The 24,056-nt window shown below is 41.4% G+C and overlaps 1 protein-coding gene across 16 annotated transcripts in view; it reads left to right on the forward strand.

The window, feature by feature from the left end:
* Ldb2 (LIM domain binding 2) overlaps positions 1 to 24,056 on the forward strand; it is a 343,007-nt gene that overhangs the window by 37,623 nt on the left and 281,328 nt on the right. For 8 of the 16 annotated variants that reach the window (XM_046423692.2, XM_046423689.2, XM_046423690.2 and 5 more), the window contains exon 2: positions 23,879 to 23,956. The exons of 7 other annotated variants lie outside the window; for them this stretch is intronic. In XM_046423692.2, coding sequence (XP_046279648.1) covers positions 23,879 to 23,956 — 78 coding nt within the window. The remainder of the gene's footprint in view (positions 1 to 23,878; positions 23,957 to 24,056) is intronic. One more of the 16 variants, XM_058572396.1, reaches the window with a different exon arrangement.

Consider the following 24,056-nt stretch of genomic DNA (forward strand, 5'->3'; position numbering starts at 1 on the left):
AGCAGGAAGCTCCAACAATACCCCCACCTTTTTCCTGTACCTTACCCCGAGTTCCTTCCAGGCGACACAGATAACCGATGGGCGATAAAGTCGAGGGCCGGGTTTGGTGCCAGCTGAAAATAGAAGAATTAGTGTCAGACTGTTATCTGATCAGAAGGCGGACTTAGCAAACACCAGTCCCAACTAGTGTTCCAGAAAAGTCCCTGTGTGCACAAAGTCCTCTTCTCCCGGAGGCAGTCCCTCCAGCTGCTAAGGGAGTCTGGCTCCCCTGGATCATGAACACAGGTGCGCACATCCATCTCCCTTGTTGGAGCAGCAATGTACACAGCAGTGCCTTGAATTTATAAAGAGCTCTGTGCTCAGCGTGCTTGCCCAGTCTTTATTCCACTAGCTCTGCAGGCAGCTCCTGGCTTAGACCCTGAACTCCACAACCTCTTGCAGAACGGTGAACTTGGGCAAGTACCCCATTGATTCCGTGCCTTGGTTTCCTCACCTGCACAGTAGGAGACAGGGCTCTCATCCATCTCACTGAGCTGTCATCAGGATTGTGTGAGAAATGTCAGCCAAGTGTGTAGCAGCATCCTGGGCACGACTCACTCTATTTTAATGGTAAAATAAAGAGAAACCATTATTAATAACGATCCTGTGCAGGGTGGTATTATTTCCTTCTTAGAAGTGAGGAAACTGAGGGTCATTCCTCCAGGGTATTGGCTGAACAGCCTGGGCATTATTCTAGGTTGGGCAAGGGGAGAGACAGGTGGTACATTTCTGAGGAGCCTGCTGGGCTCTGATAGTGACCTGAAGGGCTGAAGCCCAGTGAGGAGCCGGGTGGGGGTGGTTTGCTTGTTTAGACCTGGTGGTCAGAGAGCCCTCACTGATAAGGGGACACTTGAGCAGACCTTCCAGAAGTGAGAGACAAGCCTTGCCAGCCTTTTAGGGAGGAGCATGAGGGCTGAGGAGCAATCAGTGCAAGGCCCAGGGCAGGAGTGGCAAGGACCCCTGTGGGTCTGGGGCCCAGTGGGCCAGGTCCAGGTGGGCAGGTGGGCAGAACGGTGGAATTTGATATTGAAGGCCATGGTGAAGGCTCCTGAGTTTATTCAGTGAGGGTTCCTGGGGGATGCCTGAGCTCAGCTTTGGGTCTGCATTAAACTTAGCATAATGCTCACCCTGGATACTATGCAAAGAACATATTGCAGGTTGGAAGACTGGGAGGAGGGTATTGGTCCTGAGACTTTTTCAGTTTAAACTGATGAAGACATTGGCTTGGAAGGGAATCATAGCAGTGGAGGTGGTAGAGATAGATGGTGTCAGACTGAGGATTAAAAAGGAGCTTAGACCCTTCACGCCTAGTCCTGCTGGTCTACCAGGGGAGGGCGGCCTGTCAAGGAAACACCAGCTGGTTCCCCATGTCGTATTATTTGCCCTACACCATGTCACCACTGGGGACATGAACTCCATAGATGTTCCATCAATTCTGAAGATAATGTTCTTTGTGGGTGAAGAACAGGGGTCACCATGGGCTCCACAGTCAACAGAAGTTTTAGAAAGAGAGAAAGGAAGACCTCAAACATACTTAGACAAGTTGAATAGGCAAAAAAATGAGGGCAGGAAACTACTTAATTTTAAGAAACCTGTGCAAAGAAAGACACCACCTAGTTCAAGTATGATGTTCAATGCTCTAAAGATTAAGGTAATTCTAGGACTTTGCTGTATAAAACAGTGCTATAGCAAGCATTGCTTATCAGCCGTGTGACTTTAGGTGAGTTATTTGGTCCCTCTGATTTCAATTTTATCTATAAAACGGAGAAGCTAATAGTACTTACCCCATAGGAATCCTGTGAGGATTAAATTTGCTAATATGAGTGTTGCTCAGAGCCTCTGAAACAGTATGTAGGTGTGAGCGTTTCTCCAGAGCAAGGACTTAAGAGCAGAATTACTGAGTTATAGAATTGTGAAAGGTGTTGGCCCCACATAAACAAGTTACTTGTGTCAACTTAATTAACAAACAGAGATTCTCTAAAGATAATGAGTTTGATTGGGAATGAGCACTGCAATACGGAGCATGCCTTCCATGGTGAATTTGGGCATGTTCAGGGAGGCAAAGGAAGACAAGTATTTTTAAAGGTAAGATGACGAGCATTACATAACTTGTTTTGCAACAATTATCCTTGGCTACAAGGATCAATAACCAGATGGCTCCGGTCCACGCCCGGACAGGCAGCTGCGGGTAAGATGTCCTCACAGAGGAATCTTCTGTCTAAGGTGGTGGTGGCTTGTATGCAAGTTTGTGGTTCTTGAAGAGTCTATTGTGATAGTTCTTGCATTAGATGTAGATGCATGAGGTTCATAACCTTTCGGATTTGTTTATTTATTTGTTAGGGTTTGACACAAGTGACTCCGTTTTGATGGTGACAACTTTCACCAAATATATACAACTTTAATATAGTAAGTTTTCTTTGGAACACAGCTGTGGCCAGGCATTTGTAAATCCTCAATGGCTGCTATGTGTTGCAGTGCAGAATTGAATAGTTACAAAGTGACCCTGCAGACTCCAAGACCTCAGACACAGTCGCCCCCCTGAGCTGTAGGGTGGGGAGTGGATGCCTGAAACTTTGGTGAGTACCAAACCCAATATTTAATTTACAAATTAGGCACAATAAGAGGTTACTCATAATAAGGAATAATAGTTATAATAAGAAATAAAACTGTACCGTAATAAAATTGTTAGCATCACTTCCCTTAAACTTTGGGGTCATTATTAATAAAATTAGCATCACTGGACATGAATACTTTAATTCTGTGATACTCAATCTGGTAACTTAGATGGCTGCCAAGTGACTAAAGGGCAGATAGTGTATACAGTGTGGATACTCTCACAAAGGGATGATTCCTGTCCTGGATAGGAGTATATGAGATTTCATTGTATTACTTAGAATGTCCTGTGTTTTGCAACATGAATTGTTTATCTCTGCTTATTTTGCATTAATATTTTTGTACTGTGGTTGACCACAGGCAACTGAAACTGTGTAAAGAAAAATCATGGGTAAGGGGGAACCATTGTATTTACCATCTAACCTTTATTGAAAAAGTTGGCTAATCCCTGTACTAGACACAGTGTAGGAATTGGAGGTATAGCTACACCGCAGGAAGTACTTAACATGTGCCAGGCCTGGGGTTCAATCCCCAGCACCAAATTAAAACAAAACAAAACAAAACAAACAAACAAACAACAACAACAAACAAAGCAAGAAAAAGAAAAGACACAGTCTAATTGTACTCCAGAGTGACTGTGCTGATTGACATGCCTTCACTATTCAGATCCTCTCACTAACATTTGATAATACTAGTTTTGAAAATTTAAACCAAGTTGATGGATCAAAAATGTTATTTAAATTAAAGTTGCATTTCTTGAACCATGGATTATAAAGATTTGGTATCAGGACTCCTTGACACTCTTAAAAATGTTTGAGGATCTAGAGAACTTTTGTTGGGGATTATTTTGTTGTTGAACATATTTTAATATTTGTTTTATAGTAGATAGATGGGTTGGCATGTCAGTTTCTCCATTCAGTCTGTTGATATGCTGTTTTGGCCAAAAAACAAAACAAAACAAAAAATTGGCCCCACATAGACAAGTGGTTGGAAAAGGGGGAAGTATTCTAGCAGTTTCTTGAGGTTCTTAAAAATACTCTTCTTTGTTGCTAGACCAAAAGTCTACAAGTGGTGGTTTCTTAAAGGTTGGTTTTAGTGTGGAATCTGAAAACGTATCAATAAACCTCTCATGCTTTGTAGTAGTGAAATCCATTAGTCTGTCTTGCACTTTAAATGGATATTTTATCCACTCATGAATTTGTAATATCACGCATTGGTTATTTGGAAAATTTCGGTTCGCTGAGTTTTGCACATCTTCCAAATTTGACACATTTCATTATGCAATAGCAAAAAATCACATTCATTAATATCACCATCAATCTCATTATAAAAATCTTTATGTAGTATTGGAAAGCCGTCAAGGTTGCTGAGGCAGATGTAACTTTTTTTGAATCTAACTTTTTCTCGAAAGCTCAAAGTTTAATGTTGGCAAGAGGTGCTGCCATTGTTTTCCTTGAAAGGATCGGCTCACTTAGTTCACTTGTGAGGAAGTGTCTGCCAAATACTTGTCTGAATAACTATGACTCGTTTGTTGTTCTTTCAACTAAAATGAACCTGCATGAAATAAGCCACTCCAGCTGAACTTACAAGCTCCTGAGGCCTTTCCTATAGGATTGTCTCCATTCACATCTTTGTCTCAGTGAATTTCAAAAAGTTGTGCACTCAAGGTATAAATACAGTGCAACTTATAATCTTTACTGCTTCATCAAGAAGTTTCTTTTAAACTCTGTATGTTGGGGCGGGTAAGATCGCAGTCACTCCTGTAGAGTTTGGTACCAACACCTTGATTTGTTGTAAGTCTCCCCAGTTTTTCCCACCATTGCTGTGTGCCAGTAGTGTGACTCAGAGACACAGGCAAAGAGTGTAGAATTTGATGAACATGGTTTTTATCTTGTCTGTCCTGTGAATTGATCTTGGGAACCATTTGAAAATTGCTACCCTAGATCCAAACTGAAGCTGAGCACATCTTTGTTTTTGTCTGCAAAGTTTCTTTACATATCTTTTGCCATTTTCCCATTGGCTTATTTGTCTCTTTTTTATAGATTTGTAAAAGTGATGTGCATGGTGTGTGTATTGATCATTGGTGCATGTACTGAAACTATTTTTTCATGAATAGGGAAAAGAAAACCTAAATAATTATGTGCATCTATACATAGTAAGATGCACATGGCACTGAATGTACTTACTAACACCAAAAGTCTCAAAGGATGCTGGGTATTGTAAGAAAACTGGCAAGTTTCAAAAAATGTAGAGTGTATTAAGTATGAATTCCAGGGTCCTACAAAAATACTTACATAAATAAAACTGTACACATAATTATTATATATAACATAAAATACACATAACTGAATAAGTATATTATATTTGCATATATATATACTGTACATGTATGTGTTTACATGTATGTATACATACTTATTTAAATGCACATGGAAGTCAAAAGCACATACTGAGGCAGGAGGATCACTAGTTCAAAGCCAGCCTCAGCAACTTATGGAGGCCCTAAGCAACCTAGTGAGACCCTGTCTCAAAATAAAAAAATAAATAAAAAGGGCTGGGAATGTGGCTTAGCAACTAAGCACCCCTGGGTTCAATCCCTGGTGCAAAAAAAAAAAAAAAAAAAAGCCCAAACCAAACCAAAGTAAAAACAAACAAAGAAACCACATAATAAAATGGTAGTAGTCATTATTTTAGATGAAGAGAAAACACACCATAAGCAATTATATCAATTGTGACCTTTGATTTGATATTTTTATTATTTATAAGAAAAGGAGAATATATTTATGAATTTATTTTTTAAAGTATATTTTATTGGGTATATAACATGATGTTATGAAACACACACAATTAAAAAACACTATAGTAAAGCAAATTGATTCTGTCATTTCAAATAGTTATCTTTTTACATATTTTTGTGGCAAGAATGGCTAAAATCTGCTCATGTAGCATGAATCCCACCTCCTGTACAATTTTTTTACTTATAGCTTCTGTGTCACGTGTTAGACCTCGGCTTGTTCAAACTGCACATGTGCTACTCCGGAACCTCTGGCCTACATCTCCCCATTTCTTCCCATCCCAGCCTCTGAGCCATCGATGGTGTCAGTTTTGTTCTCTGTTCTCTGCATATTCAACTTTAGGGGGGATTCCCCATATAAGTGAGGTCATGCAGTATTCGTCTCTCTGAGTCTGTGTCTGGCATACAGAGCCCTAGGCCCATCCACGATGTGGCAAAAGGCAAGATCTTGTTCTCTTTTAAGGCTGAATGATGTTCTTGTGTAAGTATCCTGGTTTCTTTATCATCCATCTATCAACAGGCACATGAAATGTTTCCCTGCCCTGGCTGTTGTGAATAGTTCTGCAATGAACAGGGGGGTGCAGATACCTTTATGAGATGCAAAGATTTCTTTTCCTTTGGGTGTGGGTCATATGGTAATTCCACTTTTGATTTCTTTAGAAAACTCCGTATCTTTTTTTCCCATAGCAGCTATACGAATCTGCAATTCTACCAACAGTATATTAAGGTTTCCCCTTTCTCTACGCCCTTGCAAATGTTGGGCAGATTTTGACTTTGTTATAACAGATGTCTTAATAAATGTGAGGTGGTATCCTACAGTGATTTTGATTTACATTTTCCTAATGGTTAATGATGTTAGTATCTCTTCATATATCTGTTGACCATTTTTATGTCTTCTATGGAGAAATAAACACTCAAGTCTTTTCTCATTTTTTAATTGACTTACTTGTTTTGCCACTATTAAGTCGTATCTGTTCTTTTAAATTTGATATTAATCTCTATTGGGGTTTAGATATGAAGTGTCCCCCCCCCCCCCAAGCTCCTGTGTTCATACAGGAATGTTCAGAGGAGAAGTGATGAGATTGTGAGAGTTGTAACCTCATCAGTGGATTAATCCATTCTATGGATTAATTTGAAAGAACTACTAACAGTAGGCAGATGGGGCATGGCTAGAGGAGATGAACCACTGGGGGCCTGCCCTTGGGGATTATATCTTGTCCCTCTGGCTCCCCCATTGCTGTCTCTGCTTGCTGGCTGCTCTGAGCTGAGGGGCTTTCCTTTGCCATGCCCTTCTTCCATGATGGTCTGCTTCACCCTGGGCCCAGAGCAATAGAACCTGCTGACCCTGGACTAAACCTCCAAAAGTCTGAGCCAAAAAAATGTTTGCTCCACTAAACTGTTCTGGTCTGGTATTTTGGTCACAACGATGAAAAGGTGACTCATATAACCCTACTTACATAAATGGTTTGCAGATTTTTTTTTACCCAGTCCATAGGCTATCATTTCATTTCATTGATTTAGTCATAGAAATGAATAACCAGAAAGAGTATAGAAAAGTAGATTTTTTAAAATTTTACTTTTTTTTTTGGTTTTAATTAGTTATACATGACCATAGAATGCACTTTGATACATATAATGGAGTATAATTTCTCATTCTTCTGGTTGTATATGATGTAGACTCCCACTGGTCGTATAGTTATATATGTACATAGGGTAATAATGTCTGACTCATTCTACTATCCTTCCTACCCCCATACCCCCTCCCCTCCCTTCACCCCCGTCTTTGTAATCTAAGATAACTCTGTTCTTCCCTAGCCGCCCCCTACTTACTGTGAATTAGCATCTGCATATCAGAGGAAAATTTGGCCTTTGGGTTTTGGGGGTTGGCTTATTTTGCTTAGTGTGATATTCTCTAGCTCCATCCATTTACCAGAAAATGCCACAATTTCATTCTTTTTAAAGGCTGAGTAATATTCCATTGTGTGTGTGTGTGTGTGTGTGTGTGTATCACTTTATTTTTATCCATTCATCTGTTGAAGAGCACCTAGATTGGTTCCACAGTTTAGCTATTGTGAGTTGAGCTGCTATAAACATTGATGTGGCTGCATCACTGTGATATGCTGATTTTAAGTCCTTTAAGTATAAACTGAAGAGTGGGATAGCTGGGTCAATTGTTGGTTCTATTCCAATTTTTCTGAGGAATCTCCATACCACTTTCCATAATGGTTGCACCATTTTGCAGTCCCACCAGCAATGTATGAGTGTACCTTTTTCCCCACACCCTCGCCAAAACTTATTGTTGCTTATATTTTTGATATTTGTCATTCTGACTGGAGTGAGAGGAAATCTTAGAGTAGTTTTGATTTGCATTTCTCTAATTGCTAGAGATGATGAACATTTTTCCTGTATTTCTTGATCGATTGTATTTCTTCTGTAACAACACATGAAGAAATATATCTATAGCTTTTGTAAAATTGAAGTACCTGCATATTTGAAAAAAATAGTGGAATTTTCTTGGAAGAGAAAGGGCTTTCTTTGGTTGTACCTTGCTGAGAAGCTACCCACCTTTGCTCTGTGGAGAATTGGTTATAAATCTTCCCTGAAACTCTGAGTGATCTTTCCTTTTTCAATTTTCCAAATTCTGACCAATGAATATAAATAAAATTAATCCAATATTTGTATGAAATCTGGGGTACAGTAACCATTCTTTCTTAATATATTTGGATCAGTTTGTTGAATTTACATATTAGTGACTGACTTTTAACTTTCTGACATTTAACAGGAAAATAAAGTTTTCAGCCCCAAGGGAACCAGTTAAAGGATTTAAATAAATGTCACTGAATTGAGTACATATATAAGAAATGAGTTCATAAAATCTTCAAAGTAGCTAGTGTCAAATTAGGAATAGCTGGATCAAGTTCATTTCCCAGGTATTGTCTTCTGAAGTTACACACACTATCTTTCTATGAGCCATACCAATGGAAAACATAGTTGGTAAAGATCCTAGACAGTCACAGAGCATCTTTGGTCCAGAGGATTCCCCAGGTACTTAATGAATGGACTTCCCTACATGTAGGAGTCCCCAGCTTAGCCCATTTGTGTGAAAGTTCACCACGTCAATGTGTGGCGGATGCGTGTGAGAGGGAAGAAAGATCCATCCTGTTTATCCTCTTGTGTGCCTGACACTGCATGACTTCCATCGCAGAAGCGACATTTCCTTCCTCCCCATCCTGTATAAAGCACTGGATCCTGTTGTAATTTTAGTTTAAAATGCCTTAGTGTTGTCGGTAGGGCATGGAATAAAGAAGCTAAAGTGTACCTAGGGTCTACTATAGGCCGGGAACTCGAGATCCTTGCATGTTTTAGATAATTGCATCTTCATAAAAACCCATCCAGGTGAGTGAGGTTATTACAGGCCACATCTTCCAGCTGAGGAAGTGAGTCTTGGCTCATCCAAAGCTAGAGCAGATGGGATCAGCATTGCTCCCCTCTGTCTGTCACCTCAGGACTCAAGTGGGGCCACTGGTTTCTTTCATGCTAGAGGTAGTAATAACAGTTTAGATGGAAGAGCGGTTCCCAGAAGTCTCCTTTTCCTCCAGCCCACCGTGGAGTCTCGCCACCTGACCCATTTCCTCTTTATGGACTGGGTGGCCGTTGACCTCCCCTGGGTTCTGGCTGCGATGCTGTTCTCCAGTGGTTCCTGCCTCTCAGATGATGCTCGAGCCCTACCTGGACCCTGCATCCCAATGTGGATGTTGCTTGGCTTCTCTCCTGCCTTCCTGAGCCAGTCTTCTGGAAGGATCGTTCACTCTGGTATCCATTTCCTCTCCGTTTGTTCATCTTGAGCCAGCTTGACTTCCCTCCTGGTTCTTGTCTGACTCTGGGTTGGAGGCTCTTTCCCCTGTGGGCAATGGCACGGTTTGTGATTACCCCTGGACCGTTCTGTGCGATGGCCCCATCTCTGGAGAGAAACTCCAGCCCCTCGGTTTCTGTGACTGTTGACTTCACTGCTTTCGCTGTGGCCTCCCTTCAGTCCTTTCCCCTTCTCCTTCCTGCCCACGTGGTCAGGTTGGCGCTGGCTCATGCTGTTTGGGAGACCAGAGGGTAATTTCTCATGACTTTTGTGGGCCTGTTCATGCCACGTTGGTCACTTGAAATTTCCTATGGTGGAATATTTACACCATGGAAACCGGCATATGTTAAAACTGAATGTCCCCAAATGCCAAGAGCAGGCTGATAACTATTCCCCTGCTCCCCACTGCTTTTATTCAGCCCCAGTCATCTAAAACAAGTTTCCCTTCATCAATGTGTTCTCCCTGGATGATGTCTTCCCCTCCCCAAACACACACGCGCGCGCACACACACACACACAGTATCCATCTCTGGATATTTTCAAGTGTATTTCCATATACTTCAAACCTGTATATGGAAATAATTCCTAAAAATGCTCATTTTGATGTTGAACAGCCACCATAAGTTCCCAAGTTCCAAACTGAATGCACCATCTTCATGACCCCTGTTTCAATGAATGGCTGAACCACCCACCTCCCATCCAGTCCAGACCTCTGTCTTCTAAGCCACATTGGGACCAAGTGGAGATAGTGATTTTGGATAATGAATGGTTTGTACACTGATCAAATTTCTGTAATGGCTCAATGCTGACTTCTCAAGTTCTCTGTGCCCAGAAAAGGATGGGGGGATAAACTCTTATAAATGAAATACCCATGAAGGACCAAGGCTTTTAGGAGCTTTTCCATACATAAATTTACTTAATATTCTGAATATTTCTATGATGTAGGTATAACCACCTAACTTTTTACATGTAAGGAAAATTGAGTCTCACCTAAATTAAATGGGTTATTAGTAGAAACTCAGCTAGTGGGTGGCAGGGCTGGGATCTGACTGCGCCTGTACTCCAGAGTTTATGATTGGTTCATTAGCCCTTGCTCCCTCTGGTGAACTGTGTCCATATGAAGGGCAAGTGGCCACTCTGGAGCTTCTATAAGACCCATACCTTCACCCTCAAACTGTGTAGGGCTCAGGGGTCCTTTCTCTCTCTATTGCTGCCTTTAGATCCTCCATGTCCAGCACCTGGCTTGCCCTGCCAAGAACCTAGGTGTCACATTGCCCACTGAAATATCTAAATGGAGGATGCAAAGTTTACTGGTTTTTGTTGCAGTTTCAGGCTGAAAGGGCTTCCTTCTGTAGGAATATTGTCAAAGGCATGCCTGGTGTTTTTTTTTTTTTTGTGTGTGTGTGTGTCTAAGTTACTAACGAGTATCAAAAGGCATACTCTAGGACTATCTTGTGCACTAGAAAGGGTAGAACAAACAAGGACCAGATGTAAGGCTATAAGCTCATACCTGCCTTTAAGACGTGGACCCTCCCGAAGGGGACAGGACCTTCTTCTTTCATGGATGATCAGATGGTGATAGGAGGGAAGCAGGAACAGGTGCTCCTGTGTACTTGATAGTTGTTTTGCAAAAACTGTAGTTCAAAGAATGTGTTATTTTTGGATAAATAGAAAATAGTCATGTCATGAAGTGTTCCTGTGAGATGCCATTCGTCACTATATTATTAGATTCCTTCTAAAGAGTTAATAAATCAAATTGGGGGATGTGAAGGAAGTTGCTCTGCTTTCTAGGGAGGCTCCCAGTGGGTCTCAGGGTCTCTTGAGGGTGTCTTTGTGGTCCTTTAGTTTGGAATTTGGTCGTGAGAACGTGTTTACCATTCATTCCATCTGTCTTAATTAAACAGCTGCTCTATGCCAGGCGTTTTGAATGAAGCAGTGGATAAGATGAACAAAGTCCCTCTCTCATAGGATGAAATCAATTTAAAAAAGAAAAGTAAATAAGTAGTGATTCAGGGATAGGAAAAAACAGAGCTGGGGGATGGGCAAAAATGTTTGGGGGCGTTTAGATGGGGTGGTCAGGGCACTTCTTCTACCTGGGGAACTGATATTTAGACAAAAACTACATTCAAGAAGCCAGTCCTGTGAACATCCTGGGGGAGAACTAGCAGGTAGGAGCCAAGGATGCCTGGCTCCTACCTGCTACCTACCAGAGGTATTGAGAATTATAATCGCATTGGAGGCCAGGGAAAGAGGTCTCCATGTTCAATTGGGGACTTGATTCTGCAGCTCTGGGAAACATTTGAAAGGCTTACTGGTGGGGAGTGTATTAACTGAGCCAAGCTGTAGATCTGTAGATGTGGCTTTCAGGCAGCTGTGCAGATGGTTTAGGTGGCTCCGTCTGAGGTGCATGGGAGACATGATCCTGTCCTAGGGTGGTGGTGGTGAGGATGGGGGTTGGATGGATTTGAGGTGTCATTTTCTGGAGATAGGTGGTAATGGATGTGGAAAATTCAAATATTTGTCTTCAGCAACTATGTGAATATCGGTGTCATTTACTGAGATGGGGTTTATTCAGAGGTGGGAGAACGTACAGGGAGAAAATAATTTCTCTCATATTCTGCCACATGGCCTGCAGCCCCTACTAGAGTCCTGCCCAGGTGGAGGAGGTGACTGTGTCTGAAGGTTGTCATGCCTTCCCTCGATGTCTCTGGAGTTGAGCAGGTTTTCCACATGCTAAGCTGGGCCCGGCCTTGGTGTGACTTCCATCCATGTGTACATTCCTGCGTCTCTGGAAACACATGGAATACATCTGCTGTCTACTCAGAAAGTTGTGCCAAGTATTTGAATACCCAAGATTTTTCACATTGTTTTCAAACATTAAAATTTTAAATTAGATTGGGTAAAAATGCCATTAATTAGATCATAGAGTATACACTGGGCTTCTCCAAACTGAGTTTGTAATCTGTGTGGATCCATGTTGTGTAAACTTCAAATGCAACATTATCTTTAGTGATGACTTGTTACCAACACCCTTATATAGTCCTTTTTGGCTTTTAACAATTTACTTTGTCCCTAGTTCCAACGTAGCATGTATTTATTGTACAGTATAAAATAGAAACAGGTAGATATTTATTTTAAAATATAGATATATTTATTTTATACATTTATATCTATAAATAATCATTTAAAAAATTTAAAAAATGACTGTCTCCCAACATTTCTCCACCCAAAGACTTTGACATTTAAATATCTTATTTGACTCATTATTTTTCAGTATGTTTTTCTTTTTAACAAGGGCCAGTGTTTGCACTCTATGTTTATATTTTTACTTTTTCATTTGCATCCTAATACATATTTTAAAAAATATTACCTTAAAGGGACTTTAAGGAGCATTTTTTTCAATTTACCAATGCTGGCCAAGAATTTCTTTTAGTCAATAAATGACTTAATTTCTTGCTAGAGATTCAGCTGTTTTTAATAACTGTTGTTATTTTACTAGCACTCTGGGTGAACATCTTTGAATATAAGGAGTTTTCCATAATTTGGGTAAGATCCTTAAGGGGATCACAAACCACGGAAGTGTGGCTATGACACCAAGTTTCCAACAACGTCCGCTGCTCCCATTAGGATGACTGCGGTTGGCCATTAGACCACACCCTCGTCTCTGCTCAATTATACCAGGAGAAGCAACATTTGCTGACTTGATGGTCAAGCTCTGGTGTCGATATTCTCCTTTGTGTTCTGTGGCTTGCTGGTGAAGGTAAAAATTTCTTTTTGTTTGTCAGTTGTTAGATTTTCTGTTTTGTTTTGCTTTTGAATTGCCTGTTTTTGCCTTCGCATGTTTATCAGTTATTTTGAAGACCCTTCTCTAGACTCCACAACGTTACTCCTGCCCTTACTGTGTTAGCGAAGCAGTTACAGGAGACTTTTTGTAAATTGGGGTCCAAATCACAAGAACCTTAACTATTCAAATGCTGGGTGAGTGGCAAATGGAAAAGAGAAAATTCGACACAGGCTCCAAGAAGAGAGAAATTTAAATAGAGACCAGCCTTTCTCCAGCTCTCAGCATAAACTCATCAAAGCAAAACTGTTTTATTTGGACATCTGGGAAATGTACTTTGACAAACATCCGCTTGATGGCTGTCAGTGTCATAAAGAGACTTCCGTATCAAAAATCCACAGAAACTGTGGGAATAAATGATATATTTTTATGACAAAGCACTCTTCCTGACTCATTTGCATTGTCCATGTGATTTGGCTTTAGCATCTTAATACAAAGGAGGGCTTCATTTTCATGTAAATGACATGATGGAATTAATAAAGAGCTCTGGGGGACTACAAACTGCAAATGTGGCATCTCCCTCTACCTGCTTTTAGCAGTGCTTACACATGGTTGCTTTTCAGTATTTTTAACATATAAATGTTTCCCAAATTTACATATTCAGTGTTTTTATGGCTAGAAATACTCTCTCCAACTATCACAGAAGGTAACAAAACATCCTTCAAAAGTCTGATTTCCATGCATTTAGGCCATAAAAATATACAGATAGAATTTTTAGACCCACTTCCAATAAGTTAAAATGCAACTAGTTGTGCCAAAAAACTTGATCACTTGCTTATCAATAGCAGCCGGGGAAGACAAGACAGGGCAAGACTTTGCCTTTTCTTTGCAGCTACTGAGCTACTAGAGTCTTAAAATTATTAAAACGTAGTAAGCCATCTTGATGGGTGTACCTGTTAGAGATGAGGCATCTCATCTGTCAACTCTCAATTTCTTGGCAAATCAAATGCTAGGCAATGTGAACAATGTCACAAAGGGCCCATGCCTTAGAGGTGGCATGGTTTGGGGAAGTATGGCAGACCTGGCCATAAATATCCAGCCCTGCTGAGCGTTAGCTCATGTCTTCCTGGGCAAGCTATTGGACTTTTCTGGCACTCAAGAGCCCTTACAAATGTATTCACAATTGAGGACCCAGAATACAGGTAAGCCTCCTAGCAGAGTGCCTGAACCACAGAAGGCATTTCTCAAGTTCTTAACTTGCTGTCCTAGAGTGTTGCCAGAAGAAAGAAAGTAGATGTGGAATCATAGATGTTAAATAAAAACGAGAGGATGGCTGGGCACCGTGGTGCATGCCTGTAATCCCAGAAGCTCTAGAGGCTGAGGTAGGAGTATTGCAAGTTCAAAGCAAGACTCAGAAACTTAGGGAAGCCCTAAGCAACTCAGTGAAACCCAATCTCTAAATCATATATATGAGTTCACATATATGAACTCATTCCATCTTGTGGAATAAAGTGTTGACAGATTGTAGAATTAATCATTCATATGTATATATATATATATATATATATATATATATATATATATATATATATATGGCTGGGGATGTGGCTCAGTGATAAAGTGCCCCAGGTTCCTGGTCCAAAAAATTCAAAACAATAACAACAACAAAAATAACAAGAGGAGGCCATTGTTTTGGACTAAGCTCCTACATTGGGACCCAACAGACCAGACTAAAATTAAAAACCCACACTAAAATTTTCTGTCACCAAACTGAAACTAAGCTGTTTATCTGTCCTTCAGAGAACCAAGAGCAATGAGATGTGGCAGCTAAACTTCCCAAACAGGCTCATTTGAATTGTCATGATAATGAAGTCGCCTCTGCCTTGAATCCTTACAAAAAGTAACCAACCTGATGTTGTCTGATGCTAACTAGTTGGTTATTATTCTATCGCTCTGTCCCTGTCTTACAAGGAAAGTACTTTCAGATGACCAATGTGCTCTTGGTTCTTTTATTTCTGCCCCTTTCAACTAATCTCTTTCTATAAAACCAACTTCTTCTGCTTAGCTGGTTGCAGTATTCATTCCATCTTGTGAAATAAAGGGTTGACAGATTGTAGGATTAAAAATAAAGCCAATTAAGATCTTTAAACTAAATTGTTGTGATTTTTGTCTTTCCACATAGGTAACCTCATATGTTGTAAGTGGCCTGTGTTATAATGACTATCAGTAGGACATTATAACCTACCACGTGCCAGGTCCTCTCAACGGCTATGGCAAGGCAAGAGGGAGAATCCAGTGCTCTTGCTCTTGTCTGGTACCTTTGAGAGAGAAAACTGTTACCAACAGGACTTAAAACCATCAATGCTCAGAAGAAAATGGGTGACCACATAACCTTCATGTGGGCTATGGAGGGACCTTGGGGACATCAGGAGAGTTGCCAAAGCTGCTTTCTAATAAGGAGGCTCAGTGTGCAAATTTGAGAGTGGGGAATCTGCTCATGTTCTTGTGTGTTCTCAGGGCCCACAGAACAAAGACCACCGACCATGTACCATCCTCATGCCCCCATTTCCCATGATAAAATCAAGCCCCCCAAGTCTCTCACCTGGGGCTGGGCTGAAACAGTCCTCAGCCTGTTCTAGCTGTGGTCTCCTAAAGGACCCCAGTGAGCTTTCCCCAATGGGCAGAAGGCTGTGCGCATCTGCTTATGGACGTTGGCTGTTGACCTACCATTAGCAGAAACACACCAGGCCGTTTCCGTCTGTGCCTTTTATCCACAGACCACATTCCATTTGCTTTGACCATTTAACATGGTATCAATCCTGAAATCAAATGAATGCAGGCGGAAGAAAACCTGAGATGGCGTAGGTCAGGGGAAAGCCACGTTCTAAAAAATGTGCTAATGTTGAGAGGAAATTCAGCAGTAGGAGCCAGAAAGCAGCTCTTTGAGCAATGTTTTAAGAAGTCATTGACAAAAACAAAACAAAGCAAAACAAACAAACAAAAAAAGCCAAACAGAACAACCAAGGCGAGAAAATGCATGGGGGATATTGTCTTGAATGCAGGATCAGTCAATTTGATTTCTTAAAAATTAAGCATTTCTGTGCTTCAACATGCTCTAATTTACACTATCCCCAAACAGAATGGGTGGGGGGAGCCTTAACAGAAAACAGTTGATAAACTCATAATATTCTTACTGTACTAAGGGGCCACGAGTGAGTTGCAAGAGTTCTTGTGAAATAAAGTTTAAAAGCTTCTTTTCCAGATGTGGAAGTGCAGAATGTGGGTAAAGCTTTAGTGGAAAGATGTCCCATTAGTGAAAGAATGTCATTGCCAAGGAATTTGAAATGAGGTGCCTAGGGAAATCAGGGGAAGTGAGGTATTCTGATTCCCCCCCCCCACCCCCATATCGGTTTCTGGTTGACCCACCAGTGATTATTGCTCTTAATAAGGACAGCAAACATTTTAGTTCAGGTAGGGGAACCCAGGGCCTTGTGCATGCAAAACAAGCGCTCTACCTCTATGCCATATCCTGAGCCCACCAAGTTCTTTTTGTAAATAAGAATTTACAAAATAATGTCACGCTGTTTCATGTTACTTGATTCTGCTTTCAATAATGTATAGAATGAGAGGACCTGTTTTTTTTTTTTGTACTTGACATTTGCATTTTAATGAACTACATATACACTTACTCCACTTATTTAGTATGCAAGAGCCTGGTGTAGTGGTTCATTCATTCATTCACTGACTCACTCGTTTACAACAGTTTCCTTCCATCAGGCTGTATGCTTGTCTGTGTGGACAGAATAGTGAAGAAGACAGACATGCTTCCTGCCCTTAAAAAGCGGACGCAGAGAAAATGCCTTCTAAGGAAATGATCCAAGTGTGTGGAAAATGCTAAATTCCCAAAGATGTTTATCACATTTAACACTAAAACTGGGAACAAGCTCACTGTTTGAAAACTAAGGAAATGGTTACTTAAGTTATAAAACATTTACTGAATGTCAACACTGAACAGGGTGTTTGTGAGAACGTGTTTATGTTGTACTAAGTAAACATGACGGAGTACAGATTTGTGTATGTTCAATGATTGCAATTATGTTAGCAAAGACCGAGGGGGTAAGTCCTGTCATAATAATAATAATGATGGTTATGAGATGAGATTATGAGGGACTTTCTTTTTCTTTTTGTGGTACTCCCTTTCTGTCTCTGTATAATGCGAATGGTTTCCCCTTTCAGTAGACTGCTCTGCGTTAAGCTTTGCAAGTTTTACCCCCATCTCTCATTTAATCCTTACTATAACTCCCTATGACCGGCGAGGATAATGGGGCATGGATGGTTGCAGAACTTGGATGTGAGCTTGGGAATTCCCGTTCTGGAATCTGACCTCCTCATTTCTATGGCCAATTGCTGATTCAACGGACACATTGGTCTGGCTTTAAAGATGTGAATCCAGGTAGTAGCCTCCACAGCTCACATCTCATGCCTTGTGAGTAAGATGGGGATCTTATCCCAAAGGTTTTCTGTCTATGAAAAGAAGCACATGGAATGAAGTTTGGAAAAGTTTTTGTGAATTTTAAATTTCCATTCAAAGCTCAATCTTGTGTGCCTTAGTAAATGTGTATATTGTCATTTAAAACATGTTTTTGTTGAACTATATAAATTAGCTAGCTTATGTATATTTAAAATAACCTTTTAGAACGTGGATGTTTTTAATTGATTAAAAGCCATGTCAAATGAGGTGTATGTATGTAAGAATGAGTTTCTTCTTTCTCTTTCCCTCCTTGATAGTCTCAGTCCCACCCATTGTGTGGTTTTCTTGACTTTTCCTTTGATAGATCAAGAGTCTTCAAGGTCAGGAAACCACTATACTTTGCAGTTTGAAGGTATTTGTTAGGCAAGGGTTTAAATTCCCAACCAGCAATTGGAATTCTGGGCTCAGGTTGCTTTATTATGCTTTATATATGTTGACTATGAGTAAAAAATAATATGTGGTCTAGAATTACAAAGGGGACTCTTAAGAACCTACGGAAGGATTTTAACCTTCAAATGTGCTCACCAAAGCCATGAAAATAGATGAGCTCCCCAAGAAGTACCCAGCAATCCACCTTTATAGACTTCTCCAGTGGATATATGAATTCCACGTGGGGCGTGCTGGCCTCTTGGAGGAAGAGGGGAAGGGGCTTTCTGTTCTAAGATTTTATGATGCCTTAGGCTGCATCATATGCCGTTGACATTCAATTTGAAAGTGGTCTGTTTAAAATGTCATCTGGTTTTCATTTGTTGGGGGCCTCTTGAAAATGGGAGGCTGAACTCCGTGACCTCCCAGCTTCCTCCCCACTCTGAAGGTTTTGTAGTTGTCTGAGTCTAAGTAAATGTAAAGCTTATTTTTCAGCACAACTGATATTTGTGGAGGACTTCAGAGTTTACAAAACATTTTTTACACACTCCATCCTGTCTTAAAGAAGGGTAAAGAGGGAGAAAACATCCCAGTTCAACCTAGGTTAGGGTACATAATACAAAACACATCTGGTATTTTTTTCTGTGTGTGAGCTGCTTTCAAGATGGGAAGTAATGTTCTTATTCGAAGGTAACTATGTGAGAATTAGAATCTTATTCACATGTGACATCTTCCAAAGGATTATCAAACACCTGTAAAGTAGGTGCACACATGATGTATAATGCCATTCAAAAAGTTGTTTCACCAGGTGGGAGGATTTGAATGAACCATGTCATCATCTAATTTAAATATTTGGCTTATCTGCCTCAAATATTCAAGAGAAAATCCTGATTGTTCTGGGATATTGTGAATCCACTCACATTTCCTATGGGCTACAATAGACCTCAGTAGACTGGTTGTGTTAGCTATGCTTTTCCTGGAAATTCAGGTCTGTTCAGAAATGTCAAGGCTAGCTCTGGTCATGCCTGCCTTGAATTTTAAAAAATGTAATAACTGAGTCTTTTTCTACTAGGGCTAAGGAAAAAAATGGCATTCTATAATTTCCCTTAGGGACTTGGGTAGATAAGGCCGGGCATATGTGGTATACCCAATCAAAACACAATTTCACAGGTTATGAGTTTGCATGAGATGCGGTCTGTCTCATGGAACCTGGGTTTGAGTGTGCATGCAGAATTGGGGGAATCGCTGCTACAGCCAAGCAGATACCCTTTGATGCTCTTAATCGAGGCTGTATTACTAGTGGTGATTCCTTCTTTGTAGGGACTCCTCTGGGGAGCCCTGAGCTGAGAACAGGGCCTCACCCCAGATGCTATAGTCGAAAACTAGGTCTCCCTGCCCATAGACAAGAAGATGAGCCATTCATCACTTCCAGCAATTGTTTTCTCAACACTGTGTGTCATGCACACTGTGCCAAGTGCTGGAAGATGTTTGATAGTTTCCGTGAGTTAGAGTCAGTTACTTAGAGATGCTAAGTAAGCTGCCCCAGTTCACACGACTTGCCGACACAGGGCTGAGCCAGCTTTGAACCTGTGTCTGCTGGACCCTAGAGGCCATGCTCTAACCATTGCACTGCCAGTGGCTCATGTACTCCCCAGCAGCCTCTGGGTCTTAGATGAATCACTGAAGCCACATGGTAGACATGGTCTTCCACCTTCCATCTTTTCCTCTCCCCCAGTGTCAACCTTCTCTGTAGTTTCTCCTGTCTTTCTAAATAAATGTTTAGAAAGATGAAACAAATTTTCTGTTTTGGAATATTTAACAATATTTGGGATTGTTTCTGCATCTATTTGTAATTAGCTCATTCATAAAAAATTGTGAGATTGTATATTTAGGTAGTAGTGATTGTAGTACAGATATATAAATTGATGTCACAGATTGTCATTAAATTCATTTCCATCTAAATGTGCTGATGACAAGCCCAGGGCCTGACTTTGTCATTATTGGCTGATGGGTTTGGGGGTGGTTGCTCCATTTCCCTCAAATCCTTCTCTACTCCTCTGGGAAGCGATTATACTATTTCTTTCCTCAAAGGATTGTTGGAAGGATAAAAAGAGATAATTCTGTAAGTGCTTCAATCCAAAGACTTAATGGACTCTGTGGAAACATTGGTCACTTTAGAAAGACCCATGAAATGCAGGAGTGTGTGTGTGTGTGTGTGTGTGTGTGTATCACTCCTAGACCTATTCATAAGGAGGGATCAGATTCAGACAGAGCAGTTTCCTCATCTACAAATGAAGGGTAATGATTTCCTCATAGGTAAAATATAAAAAGAGACATGAAGCTCATGGCATGGAGCCTGGCACATAGGTAACGCCAAATGATCGTTTCTTTTTTAGTCCTTATGTTATCAAGAACCTAAACTGGATTGGTTTCAGATCTCTGTTTTACCATTCACTAGCTGCTCATCGCCAGCCTTGGATAACCATGACAAATTCCTTAACTTGGACAAATTCCTTGACTCGAATTGTGACCCATTCCTTAACCTTCTCAGCCTCAGTTTCCTCAGGAAGTGTGAAGATGATTCCCACCCAAATGGGTCACAGTCATGCTTAAATGTAAACACGAGGAGCTGGGGATGTAGCTCAGGGGTAGAGCGCTTGCCTAGCATGTATAAGGCCCTGCAGTGTGTATGTACACACACACACACACACACACCCATACACACACATGTGTACATCAAGCACCTGTAATGCAAGAAACTTAAACCACATTTCCTTCCTTATTCTCGTCTTGTTGGAACAGTCTGTCTGCGGTCCTGTCCTTGAGAAGCTGGTCTTGCTTTTTTGTGAGCATTTCTCACTTAACCCAGGCTAAAATTCTCAGATCTCCAGGAGGGAGGCTTCAAAAGCAAAGGCAAGACGAGCCCTCCCCCTGAGGTGAGTCCCTGGTTTGACTCTGCCCCTGTGCACTTAGAGTTAAGTTCATCCAGGATGCACGGAGCTGTTTTTGCTTTTTATTCTCTATTAATGCTGAATCACTTATTAGCACTAATGGAAAACAGATTAATGTCCTTTCGCTCACACTGGAGTCGCCCACTAGGCCGGGCGGAGACGTGATTGAGATGAGTGTGGGAGTGCTGCAGGGAGATGCTCTCCTGGTGTGTTCTCCATGGGTGTTCTCCATGGGTGACAATCACTCTGGGTGTCCTTCTTTAACTTCATCAGAGGTATACCGACGTCCCCACAGGACTTCCTAAACCCTGGTCAAAAGCCCTCAGCTGTAGGCTTCACTGTCGTGTGTCTGTGTCTTTAAAGGCCGAACGGGAGCCACAAGTGTGCTTGTGAAATAAAGTTTAAAAGCAGCTTTTCCAGATGTGGAGCCATGGAAATGTCAGCATGGCTCTGTGCAGAGGTGCCCTCTCGGCTGCCTGCAGAGAGGTTTGAGGTGGGGAGCCCAGAGAGTGACAGGCAGATGCGGGTGAGTCCCTGCATCTGTTGCCTGCTGATCTCCATTTCTAATTTCTCCTAATTAGGGAGAAGTTCAGCCTTTCTTAGCCTAGGAGCTGGAATGCGCCTCTCAGTGAAAGTTGAGTTTGTAGATTTCCATGTCAGAAAAATGCTGTGTTGTGAGAGCTCATTGCTCTGGAAAACGCCCCCACGTCTTAGCTGTTGCTATCACAGGGCTTTGATTTTCTTTTAAAGCAAATGAAGTCAAGCTTTCATGACTGCAAAGATCTTTATTTTGCGTTTCCTGTGTATTCAAACTATGTGAGTTGCTTGGGAGCTCAGAGCCAGGTCCCGGCCTCAGCAATGTCACCATCTCACGCCCAAGTGCTCTACGTGTCACAGAATGCAGTGGTGTGCACCTGGTTCCTTCCATGAATGAGCTGCCACAGTTTGTGGTGGGAAGTTTAAATATGAATGACACATTCCTACCTAACACACCTTGCCACAGTTTACTGGCATGAAACAACAACCATTTTGTTTGTTCATAACACAGTGCTGTAACAAGTGTTGCTTGAACTGAACTGAGTAGTCCTGTTGGTCTTGCTTGGGATCACTCATGGGACTGCACTCATCTGGCAGATTGTCTGGGGCTGGATGGGTGAAGGTGGCCTTAAGCACATGTCTGGATACTGGTGTTGGGTGCTGGGTGGGCCATGTGTCTCCAGCAGGCTAACCCAGACATTTTCATAACATTCCCAGGATGCCATCGGATGTGCCAAGGACTTTTCAATCTGTGTTTCCATTCTGTTTTCTAACATTCCACAGATCAAACCAGATCACCACATAGCCAAGCCCAGGGTCAGTGTGGGATAAGACTACACCAAGGCATGATACAGGAGGTGTGATTTATTGAGGGTGATTACAGTAACAGTCAACCACAGGCCTCAACCTGAATAATAGCAGCTATCATTCCATTTCTTTAACATATACCGTGTGCCTGGCATGGCATTTAGTAGTTTACCTGTGCCATTTTATTAACTATATATGGTAGTTTTCCAAGATAGATACATTTCTGAAGCTAGGCAAATTGCCTAAGATTGTGCTGACAGTACATGGCCAGCATCTCAGCACTGAACTGAACTGTTCCATGGACCAGTTCCCGCCTCTGCTACACTATCGGGGTGCACACAAGTCTGGACTAGAAACTGTTTGGGAAACAAAAGAGGAGGGATGGAATTGTGTTGGGCAGGTAATGGCTATAGAGCAGCTGAGCGTGCTTACAAGATTAACCAACCATGAGGGCTAACAATGATTCAGGAACAGCTACTGAGTTCTAATTAGTTGGACCTTCCAACAAACTGGAAAGTATCTGGGTTTGCTTATAAAAAGTGCTAAGTTCAGAATCTGGGAATGCCCCTCTGTTGTGGGGTCATTTAGATTTTATGAGCCTCTGTGATGTCGTCTGTAGAATGAGGACACTGTCCTAAGGATTAAATGATTCCATGTGGGTCACACTCTGAGGATTGGCACCTAGGGGCAACTTGGCAAATGGAAGGTGTGAATGACTTGGAAGGGAAAATGGTAGAAGGGTGCTTAAGTCCAGGAGCGCCATGTAAGAAGGGAGGAGCTGGCCACATGGATAAGCTTGGCCTGTCTCTGAATGGTGAGGGCTGCCAGCTTATCCCAGAGACCCACGGCAAGTGGCAATGGTAAGGTCCAAGTCTGAAGGGCTTTGATGTCCAGATGGAGACGGAAAATTTGCCAAATTGGAAAACAGGAAGCCAACAACTCCCTGACTTTCTGTTTCTATCTATTGTTAACCTTCACCCCACCTTGGTGAAGGTGAGTAGGGGCGAGATGGGGCGTGTCCCAGGTCTGGACTGACACTGCGCTGTAAGGGCACCCACAGTCATAACCATCTCCTTCCGAACCAACGTTCCAGTCCGTTGACCCTAACCATTCATCAAACAGGGGTTCCGCGGAGCTCTTTTAGAGTTTACATATAAAATTCCAACTTTCAGTTAAGCCATCCTAGTGTTCTATTTCCTCGCACGAAAGCCAATCGTTTCCTTCTCAACTTTTCTATTCTTATTTACTAAGCATATTTGATTTCTCTTTTTCAAACTATTATGGCTCTGGGATTTACATAAAAGTGTGTTTTAAAAATAACTAAATAAATATTGTCCTATAGTTGAGCATTGGAAGGGGAAAGGGTTTAGTTCTGGTTCTTTTTACAAATTATCATTTCAATTTCAGTTTTCCCATGAATAAAACATGAATGTCAGATTCATTCGCGGGATCCTGTAGTATAGGTACTCAGCAAATGGCAAAGTTTTGGGGGTTCCACAACGTACAGAATATTCGCATGGTCTTGCAGTTTTGCTTTCTAGGAAAGTAGGATGTTCCCGCTTTTACCCCAGCTAACTCCTGGGTCTTTTGTTTCCCCATTTATCAGCAGTATTGGTGGCTCTTACAGAGGTTCCTGGAATCTGATGATCCTAGTCTGGGAGGAGCCTGTCCCACGGCATTGCTGGTAGGTTGTTAAAATTCAGCTCAGAAATTCCTGCTCAGCTACTGATCTCTATTCTAATCAGTTTCAAGACAGGCTGCGTAATTTTATTTCATTATAAAAT

This window comes from Marmota monax, unplaced genomic scaffold, assembly GCF_021218885.2.
Source record: "Marmota monax isolate L192 unplaced genomic scaffold, Marmota_monax_Labrador192_F-V1.1 WCK01_AAM20220418_F8-fsc00009, whole genome shotgun sequence".
NCBI classification, from domain to species: Eukaryota; Metazoa; Chordata; class Mammalia; order Rodentia; family Sciuridae; genus Marmota; species Marmota monax.